General features: G+C 63.3%; 1 protein-coding gene across 5 annotated transcripts in view; it reads left to right on the forward strand.

Moving 5' to 3' along the window:
- Positions 1 to 10,803, forward strand: part of NAV1 (neuron navigator 1) — a 210,840-nt gene that overhangs the window by 77,989 nt on the left and 122,048 nt on the right. For 4 of the 5 annotated variants that reach the window (XM_067729888.1, XM_067729889.1, XM_067729886.1 and 1 more), the window contains exon 4: positions 5,312 to 6,097. The exons of the other annotated variant lie outside the window; for it this stretch is intronic. In XM_067729888.1, the coding sequence (XP_067585989.1) occupies positions 5,312 to 6,097 (786 nt within the window). The remainder of the gene's footprint in view (positions 1 to 5,311; positions 6,098 to 10,803) is intronic. 5 annotated transcript variants of the gene reach the window in all.

A 10,803-nucleotide genomic window follows, 5' to 3' on the forward strand; every position in this document is an offset into this window, starting at 1 on the left:
TGTCCCCTCTCTTCTTCAGATCTTTACTCAAATGAACCTTCTCAGTAAAGCCTTCCTTGGTCACTGAATCGGAGAGTCACCCCCTGCCCACAGCGGTTTCACGTCCCCTTCCTGCTTTGTTACTTCTCCTCAGCACTTCTCAGCAGCTGACATTTCTGTCTACTGCCTGTCCCTCCCAGTGGAGTGGATGTCCCATGAGGACAAGAGTTTTTGTCTGTCCCGTCCTCTGCTGCACCCGCAGCACCTGTCAGAGCTGGCGTGTGGAGGCGCTGAACAGATGTAAGCACTGGGAGGCTGGCCGTCCAGCTGCAGACGAGACACCACTCGGGCATCAGCCACCTCCGCGGCCTCCAGCCTGGCCTCGTCAAGAAGTCCCTGCTGAGAGGTGGAAGGACATGGGGGGTCGGTGACATGGAAGAGAAAAGGGCAGAAGGAAGTGGACATCAGTGGCTGGAGGGCTTTCCACAAAGGTGGAGGTGTCAGGAGGTGATGGAGGACCTCATCACAGGGGTCAGGTGGGGACACCTTAAAGAAGGTGCTTGTCGCTCAGCCCCTGGCCCAGGGTGGGTGGGCTAGTGCCCAGCCCCTGCGCTCCAGATCCTGACTGTGGGCATAGAAATCAAGAGAACCCTCCCCTCTTCTCTGCTCTGCCCTTAGCCCTTGAGGGAACCAAGTGTGGACTCGCCTGCCCACTCCCCCTGCCTCAGATCCCACCTTCTCCCAAGGTCACCTTTCAAGGTCAACCAGGTGGGGGCAGCCTAGCCCTCCTTCCCAACTTCTCCTCTCTTCCTCACTCCCCACCCCCCAAAATGCTCTCTCAAACCCAGGGGCAGATCCCAGAACGCCCTCCCACAAGCAGGGCTGCATCCGTTTGCAGTCACGGGAGAGGGATGTAACATCACACTGCATGCCTGTCCTTGGCCGTGTGCCCGTATCTTCATTCCTCGAGTTGCTTTAAGTTATCGGTCAACAGATGTGGTCAGATCGCTCATCCCACACCCACTGCAGAGACTGCCAATGCCTTTGGAGACAGAGGAGTGGGGTGATGAGCGGTTTCGGGGGGCTGGAGATTGGGGACTTTCATGATTCCAAACCAGCCTCCTTCCCGAGTCCCCTCTGGAGCCCAGGCAGGGTCCAGTCCCCGGCACCCACTCCCTGCCCAGCCGGGCCTCTGCCTCCGCACACAGATCCTCGCCTTCTCTCTTCATTGGACCCTCCCGGCCAGGTGGTCCTGCAGAGTGGGGCGAGGGGACGGGGCAGGGTGGGAGGGGCTCCAGTCTGGGATTGAGGGTGCCGTGACAGGGCAGGATCCTCTCTTTTTAGGAATCACTTGAGGAAGCATATATTGGCTTTATCGACTGATGCTGGAATGGCTGTTGCCACGGCAATTGAGGGCTCCCACTGCAGTAGAGGATGGTGGGAAACTCAGGGGATGTGAAGGGAATAAAGAGAGCCGCCAGACAGAGGGAGAGGCCTCACTGGGGAGCGTCTATAAGTTCCAGGATGCCAAGATGATGCTTTAAAGGGACCAACCCGTGATCACAGCAACACCCTTTAGAGAGGGACGGTGGGAAGGTGAGCACGGAAGGTGTTTTCTGCCTCATACATCGGCAGGTGGTGTTTCATGCAGAGGGAGGATGGAGGGGGTCTGGTGCCTCTCTTCTGGAAAACCTTCTTTTCTAGAAGGAGGCAAATTTTCAGGAGCTGTTTATTGAAGCAAGGGGACGGGCACGGGGTTTGGGGCATGTGATATCCCTCGGGAGGAGACACAGGGGAATAAAGAGAGGGGGCAGGGACCAGGCTGAAACATGGGAGCCGATGAGGAAGGAAGGAGGATCAGGTCCGGGGCAGTGGGAATCCAGGGACCAGGAAGCGCAAGTGGACAGCGCAACAGGTGGAGTAGTGTCAGAGCAACTCCAGGCACTGATGTGGGAGGAGGGAACCTACAGACATGGGTACCAGAGACGAGGGGCCGGAGGAGGCGCCGGACCTTGTGTACAGCAGCGCGCACCGGCTGGACCACAGCGCAAATTATGCTCTTCGGCCAGACGGCAGCCAGTTCATTTCTCCTTGTCTGCTAAGGAGAGTGAATTTATGTGCAGGAGGAGAATGTACACAAACAAGCAAACTACTGCAGCCTGGTACATTAGGGAACAAGTGTCCCCAGACTGTCAAGCTGCCCTTTTTAGGGATGGTGAGATTCCCCCTGACTGAATTAGCTGTGTCTTGTGCAAACTGGAGGAGACCCCCGAGTAAGGATGAGGACTTCAGAAGCGATTGTGATTTCACGAAAAGTGGCCTGTGTCGGGGGAGGGAGCGCATGATCACCCAGACCTTTGGCACCGACGATGGGACTGGATCCCCTCCTTGAGCTGGGATCTTGTGTCTGGGCTTATGCATGAGTGTCTCGTGTGTGCCCAGAGGGAAGATTTCCTGACTGGCCTCCTCCTTTGGGCACTCTCTGTGCCCGGACCAAGTTCTGGCATGAAACCACTTAAGTCCCTTTACCCATCCATTTGCTTCTCACTCCCTATCTGAAGTCGCCATCCCAGTCTACCCGAGTCTCCGAAGTGCTGGACACAGGCCCAGAGGCCAGTCTGCACTGTGCCAGGGGACCTTCTAGTGAACTTGCACTCACTGCCCCGACCCTGCACCCGCCCCCCGTTTGAACCCTTCCCTATTTACACTGCATCCTACTCCAGGAAGCCTCTGAGATTTCCTCCACCTATTCTCCCACCTGCCAGCACGACCTCTTACTCCTATGCTCATACGTACTGGGAACCTCCTACGTAAGTGCCAGACCCTGGGGTTACAGCATCAGTGAGACAGCCAGGAGCTCTGTTCTCCGGGGTTGGGAGTCTCCCCCTTGTCATTCCTGTAATCAGTATACACCCACCTCCGTCTGTCTGCCTGCAGTGAATGTGGTGATGTGCTTGACCTTGCTGTTTCCCATGAAAAGGAGTATTATTCTCCCAGGTCTTGTAGTGCTATCTTGCATGTCCTCCCAGACACTGAGTTCCCTGAGGGCAGAATCGCCATCTTTCTGTTTCTCCAGTGCCCAGCCAAGGGTCCACGTTTCTTACCAAACACCCCTCTGCCTGAGACGTCAGTGCTCAGTACCGCGGTCAGTGCATCCTCTCTGCCATGACACCTGGACTTGCAGACTTTATAGTGTCTCAGTCCAGGCCTGGGATGATGGAAGACAGAGTCCTGGGGACAGGACCCAGGAGCCATGCGGGGAGCAGGCCCGGAGCACAGCCCTCAGGCCTCCAAATCCACGTTACCAACACAGCGGCAGCATCTGCTCCACCAAGGTGCCGAGAGACACGGCTCCGTCCCTGAGAGCGTGGGTGCCGGTGGGGGAGACGGACGCGTACACAAATGCCCCTCACACCAGGCAGGCTGTGATGAGCGCTAGCGGAGTGCGTGAAGCAGGAGACGCCGATTCTAGGGTGAAGGGGGTCCTGGGGCTACAGAGATGGAGCTTGGGGATGAAGTGGGCAGGTATCCGATGGCCAGTGCTTTCTGGCAAAGGGTTCTCAGGGCTGTGCCTTCCCCAGTGTGTGGCTCCGCCGGGGCCCACTCCTCCCTTTCTCCTGTCCCTCACTTTCTTGCCGGAGGACCGTTTTGCTTAGGCAACTTGGCCCTGACCTGGGAGGCCGTGGAGAATGGGCAGTGTCGCCCTCTGCTGAGGGACAGCCCCATGCAAACGGCTGCCTACTCAGTCAGCCTCTAGCCTCCAGTCCCCCCTCGACCCCATCTCTCTTCCCAGGGCCCGGGGGGCAGGGAAGGGAGAAGGGCTATAGGAAAATGTCTTTTTTAAGCGCTCTGCAGGCTCCACTGGAGGTGTGGCAGGCAAGGGACCAGGGCTCAGCTTCTCCTGATGCCCTGGGTTTGACAAAGCGCTTTGCAGGTCCAAAGTCCCTTTACCTCTTAAGCTGGTACTGTAACCACCGTGAGAGAAGACGGGGGAGGGGGTGCAGTGACTTTGACAAGGTCATACAGTCATTGGTAACCCAGTCTCCGGATCCCGAGAGTCAGGTCTTGCCTGCAGCGCCCTGAGGCCCCTGCCCAGTCAACCCTGGGTCTTCCCAAGCCACCCTCGTCCACCCCCTGCCCCCGTACTCCGGAGGCACCCCGCACTTCAGGAGAGCAGCCTGGAGCCTCAGAGACGGAAGGCAAGAGGGGGGCCGGGAGTTTCCCAGGCGACCTGGATATTTTCTCCACGCTCGCCACATCTCCCCCCAGGCCTCACGAGCCCACTCTCCCTCCGCGTCCCGAGCCGCCCCGTCTCAGCCCCTTTTACCCGCACGCCCACACCAGCTCAACGGAACCTTTCCACCGCCCCCCCCCCCACCTCCGGGCTTGGCAGGGGGCAACCCGTGCCCCGGAACCTGCCCGCCTCGGCGGGGAAAGCGATGAGAAGACCGGGTCGAATCCTTCATCTCCCCCTACCCACTACTCATCCGCCCCTGGCTCTCGGCTGCAGATACCACCCCCTCTCCAGCCAGAAATAGACTCTTCTCCCCCACCTCCCGGCGCTCACGCACACCCCTCCCCCCCACCTCCCGGCGCTCGCGCACACCCCTCCCCCCCCACCTCCCGGCGCTCGCGCACACCCCTCCCTCCCCACCTCCCGGCGCTCGCGCACACCCCTCCCCCCCCACCTCCCGGCGCTCGCGCACACCCCTCCCTCCCCACCTCCCGGCGCTCGCGCACACCCCTTCCCCCCGCCTCCCGGCGCTCGCGCACACCCCTCCCCCCCCGCCTCCCGGCGCTCGCGCACACCCCTCCCCCCCACCTCCCGGCGCTCGCGCACACCCCTCCCCTTCTCCGCCGGCTCCTCCGCCTCCCTCCTCCTTCCTGCGCTCCGAGCCGCAGCCCGCAGCCTCCGCTCCCGCTGGCGGGCGGCGCGCGACCCACGGGACCCACCGGCCGGCGGGCGGAGGGGCGGGCGGGGGACCGGGTCCCGGCGCCGGGCAGCTCCGAGCGCCGGCCAGCTAAGGGGCTTGCGTTCTTCTTTGATTGATTTTAAGATTTTGATTTGTATTTTCCCCGCCCCGCCCCTTTTCCTCCGACCCCGCCCCATCGCTCCACGGCTTCCGCGCTCCTTCCCTTTCCCCGGCTTCCTTCTTCGCGTTGCTTTCCCCTGCGCCTCGGCTCGCCTCCTCCCCGCTCCCTCGCTCCCTTCTCTTTCCTCTCCCCTTCCTCCTCGGTTTCTTCCGTCCTTTTTCTCCCTCTCCCCTCCCCTCCCCTCCCCCGCCGCCTCCTCCCTGCGCGCTCCCCCCCCCCCCGCCCCCGGTGCCTGCAGACGCGCGGATCGTCCATGCGCTCCTCGCGGGCAGAATGCTGGGCGGCAGCGTCAAGAGCGTGCAGCCCGAGGTGGAGCAGAGCGGCGGCGGCGGCGACGAGGGCGCGGACGAGCCTCGGGGCGCGGGCAGGAAGGCGGCGGCGGACGGCAGAGGCATGCTGCCCAAGCGCGCCAAGGCGCCGGGCGGCGGCGGCATGGCCAAGGCCAGCGCGGCGGAGCTCAAGGTCTTCAAGTCCGGCAGCGTGGACGGCCGAGTCCCCGGCGGGCCGCCCGCCTCCAACCTGCGGAAGCAGAAGTCGCTCACCAACCTCTCGTTCCTCACGGACTCTGAGAAGAAGATGCAGCTATACGAGCCCGAGTGGAGCGACGACATGGCCAAGGCGCCCAAGGGCTTAGGCAAGGCGGGCCCCAAAGGCCGCGAGGCTCCGCTGATGTCCAAGACGCTGTCCAAGTCGGAGCACTCGCTCTTCCAGGCCAAGGGCGGCCCGGCGGGCGGCGCCAAGACCCCCCTGGCCCCGCTCGCCCCCAGCCTGGGGAAGCCGAGCCGGATCCCGCGCGGCCCCTACGCCGAGGTCAAGCCGCTCAGCAAGGCTCCTGAGGCGGCCGTGAGCGACGACGGCAAGTCGGACGACGAGCTGCTCTCCAGCAAAGCCAAGGCGCAGAAGGGCTCCGGGCCCGTGCCCCCCGCCAAGGGCCAGGAGGAGCGCGCCTTCCTCAAGGTGGACCCCGAGCTCGTGGTGACCGTGCTGGGAGACCTGGAGCAGCTGCTCTTCAGCCAGGTGCTGGGTGAGTCCTGCCTCCCCGCCCCACCCCTGCCTTTCCCCTCGCCCGCTGCCGGGGAAGCTGTGGGGAGAGCGGCGGGGCTCTCTAGGCCCCGGCTCGGGCTATGCGGGGACACTGCGCCCAGATGTACAGGGCTGGCCCATCCCCAGGTGCATATGGCTGAAGTGCGCCTTGGTAGAGATGTCCCCAGGCTGGGGCTCTGCTCTGCCCTGCCGGAGGTGAGGCTGCACAATGGGGTGGGGGGCTTAGCTTCTCAGAAATAGAGCCCATCAGCTTCCTGGCATCTTAAAGCCTAGAATCTTAATACGGCAAAACCTGGGGGGCTGGGGGTGACCCCTGCCGTGTGTGGTCTGTGCTGGGCAAGATCACGTTCAGCATTGCCGGGGAGCGCCGGTGGGAGCCGATCTAGAGCACAGATGTGGGGAAAGCAGATGTGAGGGCTGTTTGGCCGCGTAGCAGAGCTGAGGCTCCGCTTCCTCTGTGGATCCCCGGTGGGAGCACGAGTCGGATTTCCCGGGTATGGGCTCTGGCAAGGAGGCACGACAGGGGCCTGGGGGCAGGCGGGCAGCCAGCTGCCCGCATCTGGACGCGTGTCCTGTACCTCGGCCCCGGCCCCAGGCCTGGGCCAAACCCCTACCCCACCCCACTCCGCAGGTTTTTAGGGCGTGTGGAAAGGTCTGGGCTTTCGCGCGGAGACTCCTGGTTGACTGGGAAGCCTTCGCCTTTTGGCTAATGGAAGCCGAGCGGGCGGGAAGGGAGGAACAAAGCTCGCTCGGGCGGAGGAAGCGCAGAGAGCTGCCCCATTGTTCTCCGAGCCTGAAGAGCCTAAGCAAAAAACCCGGAGCGGGCCCGGAACTGCGCTTGCTTTCCCCGGGGACCCTGTGCCCTGAGAGGGAGGGACCCCGGATGCGCGGGACGCAAGGCCGCTGCGCCTCGGGAGCCGGCGCGGGCCGTGCCGGGGCCACGAGAGGACAGCGGCGAGGCCCGGAGCCGGGCGGCCGCCGTGGCTCCGCGGACTTGTTGCGGTGGCGGGCATGTGGGTCCTCCGGCGCCGAGGGACCCGAGCTTCCCGGGCCGCCAGCCCCGCTGGGGGCTGGGGAGGGGCGTGTCCGTGCGCGTGTGAGGGGCGGGACCGACGCGGGCTGCGGTCCGAGTGATGGGCAGGACGAGGTGGGGCGCGTGGGAATGGGGGGTGAGGTGCTCGCCTGGCGGCCTGGAGAAGGCAGCGCTGGGAAGGACGGGCTCGACCTACCGCGACCTTCGCGGGACCCACAGGCCCCGTGTGGGCCAGGACGAGGGACCCCGAGCAGGGGCAGGGATCTGGAGCTTCGGATTCAGAGGCTCACAGAGGAGGCCGCATATGGGCTCTGCAGGGGCAGTCGGGGGGCTGGACAAGGGCAAAGAGGGGGGCGCAGCGGCCTGAGGGCCCGGCCTCCGCAGGCAGGGACCCGTGGGGGTGAGGGTGGGGGCAGAAGCCGAGGGGCGGCCTCCCCCCTCCCCCCCTGTGCGGAGTGCTGCCCTCAAGGAGCTTACAGTCTAATGGGGTGAAACAGACAGTAAAAGAGAAAAGAAAGAAACTGCAGACACCAAGGAGGGCCTGCTTAGGCGCCTCTGAGGAGGTGGTACTGAGCTGTGACTGAGGCCAGGGGAGGTGCAGGGGCAGGCGGGGAGAATACTCCCTGCAGGGCTGAGACGGGGGTGGGGGGGGTGGGATGGGGGAGAGGAAGGCGGGGGCTGTCTCTGGGGGGAGCGGAGGGAGTGTCAGCGACACAGAAGAGCGGAGGGCACAGCCCCATTTCAAGGTCAAGGCTTCCCCAGTCCTGCAGTCCCTACACTGCCCCAGGACCTAGCGGCTTGGCCGAAGCCCTCTTAGTTGCATCTCAAGAGGCAGTGACCACAGAAACCCCGGCAGATAGTCGTAGAGCTGGCGGGCGAGGGGAGAGGAGGGCGGGAGGAGAGGCTTTGCGGTAACCCCTCAGCCCACTTGGCACTTGTCATGTCTCAGAGTGCCCCTGGGAGTGAGGGGAGGACACACCCCATTTCCCAGGCGGTCCGGAATCGCAGGGTCAGAGCCTCGAGGGGCTTGGAGTCTTCCCTGAGCCAGTGATGGGAAGGCAGATTCTGCACGTCTGTCCTGAGTCTGTCCTGATTATTAAGTCACAGCTCTGTGTAGGGGACCTGATTGAGGGAGGGGAGTCAGCAGGCAAAGAGGGACCCTACCAAGCTGGTGTGTGCTGGGCATGGGCCACCAGACCGGCCCTGATGACCCACGGCGGGGCTGGTGCGGGGAGAGGAGTGGAAAGTCTGGTGAACGTGCTGGACTGACCCTGGGCGGGGCTGGCCCCAGGAGGGCAGTGCTGTGACCTTGAAGGGTGCAGCAGGGAGGGCAGGGGAGGAGGAGGGAGAAGGTGACGGCCAGGTAGAGCCCCTCTCCTGTGTGGAATGGGGGAACAGGGGAACCCATGAAGGTGTCCGGTTGTCAGGACCCTCCCTGGAGAGCAGGGTGGCCCCTGGGGAGACGAGTGGACGCCTCTGCCTCCGGATGGTGGTGAAGGACGCAGGTTCTACACCTGTGAGGCTCCAAGTCGGGACACGCTTACTCCCTGGGACCATCTTAGACCCCGGAAGCTGCCCAGCCCTGGTTGCTGGAGGGAGAGGGAGTGAGGCAGCCCCGAATAAGAGCCTTTCTGGAATGAAAGGGAATGAAAGCTGATCACGGCTTGCCAGGAATCAGCTGGGGCCCAGATGGTCCAGGCAGGCGCCCTGCCCTTCCCTTGCTTTGGAAGCTGCCAAAGAACTAGGGTCCCACTGGGAAACCCTAGAAACTTGGAAGACTGAGGGGTGAGTGTCCAGGGGAAGGGGGCCTGTCTCAGGGATCATATGCCCTCGGACCCTGGTGGACAGTCCATGTCAGGCAGTTCGGCTCCGGAGGGAAGGTCACTGGCCCCTGGCCTGGGTCTGGGGCAGGCAGGAGGCCGCAGTCCTGAGTTCCCTGTGCAGAAGTCCTAAGCTCTGTGACCTCCTCTGGGACTCACGTTCCCCATTTGTGAATGGCAGAGCTGCTCCACGGCTCTCTCCTACCTGTCGGCATTAGGGAGGGGTGCAGAGAGAGGGGATCGGACCTTGACAGGGCCCCAGGTGCCTAAGAGAGCCTGTCTTAACTCAGAGCAGTTACATACACAATCCCGACCCGACCACACTTCTCCATCTCTTCAGCCCTGAGTCCGAGAACCTCCAAGCGGTCTGGTGACCCCACGCACACTGCACCCCCTTTTGAGCCCTCCAGGCAAGGGGACCAGGTCAGGTGCAAAGGAACCCAGGCGGCTGGAGCGCCTGGTTCCACTTTCTCAGAAAGTGTCTGGACCCACGTGAGGGGTTGCCGTGACAACCGTTGGGCCCTCAGAGGCGCAGGCCAAACAGAGCAGGGGAAGGAAGTCCGGAAATTATCCGTTTCTAAGCCAGTGGGTTGTTGTGGGCTTTTTGTGGGGGGTGGGAATTTACTCTAGAGGTTGCATTCTGGGATGCTGTGAATAGGGGGAGGGAAGACATGGCTTCTCAGATGGTTTTCTTCCTTGTTATTCAGTGCACTGGGGGGTCCTCCAGGATCCAGTGCCCGAGCAGCCAGGCCGCGTGTGCAAGCTCGCCAAGGCTCCACACGCAGGGCCGTGCCTGGTGCCTTCCCAGGGGTTCCCCAGAGGCCCGGCAGGAGCGTGAGGGCGCTGACTTGCAGCCTTCCCGGGCTTGTAGAGCCGCAGGTGAGGGAAGGCAAGGCCTGCAGGTGAGCGCGTGCGTAGCGGAGGGGCAGCTGGCACAGACCCTTCCCGCTGCGAGGCCTCTGTCTTCTCAAGGGTAGCGCTGGGGAGGACGTTTCTTGCTCCCCGTGTCCAGGGCTAGGCTTCGGGTTCCACCGGGGCCCGTGGGGTCCTGCTCTTAGCCTCTGGGCCTCGCCCTGCTCAGGCCGCTGCAGCCAAAGCCGTCTTCCTCCCCCTCCCCGGGAAGGCCTTGGGGTAGCTCCTGTGTTCTGGGGACAAGGACACGTGGAGGGGAGGTGCCCAGGGCTTCTCTCAAGGGAGATGCCCTTGGTGGTCAGCAGCGGCTCCACCCTCAGGCCCCAGGCCCTCGTGGATGGGGATTGAAGGCAGAACAGCACCAAGTCGCCTGGAATCCTGGGCTGCTTGCTGACCGTTAGCTCTCGTCCCACCCGCTAACATCTCCTGCGGGCACAACCGCCCACCCCCGTGGCCCGTCCCCACCCAGCTGCCAACACCAGAGGCTTTGTCTTCTGCAGACCTCCAGCCTCGCCCTGCTCTGGGCCGCCCCTCCACACCCGTGCCCACAGCCCACAGCCTCTGACCTCGAGGGCTGGGGGTGCAGGCAGCTCCACGGGGCTCCAGGGAGAGCGGGTCCTGCGCTGACCCGGCTGAGCAGAGCCCCCAGGCCCATCCCTGTTGCTCTGCGGCGCCTTCTTGTACAGCCGGAGAGAAGAACCCTCTCCGTGCAGAGCCCCCGCCTCCCCCCCTGGGATTCACAGAAGACACAATGGAAATTGTCTGGTTGAGCCACCCACCTAAAGCAGAAATTACTCCCTCGTAGCGTCGTAGGCAAGTGGGTGTTCTGTTTACACACTTCTGGTGACAGAGAGCTCACTACCTCATTTTCCTGGAAAGCCCTCGTTATTAGAAAGCCCGCTGAGCAGAGTTTCTGTTTCC

Source organism: Pseudorca crassidens, chromosome 2 (assembly GCF_039906515.1).
Source record: "Pseudorca crassidens isolate mPseCra1 chromosome 2, mPseCra1.hap1, whole genome shotgun sequence".
Classification (NCBI taxonomy): Eukaryota; Metazoa; Chordata; class Mammalia; order Artiodactyla; family Delphinidae; genus Pseudorca; species Pseudorca crassidens.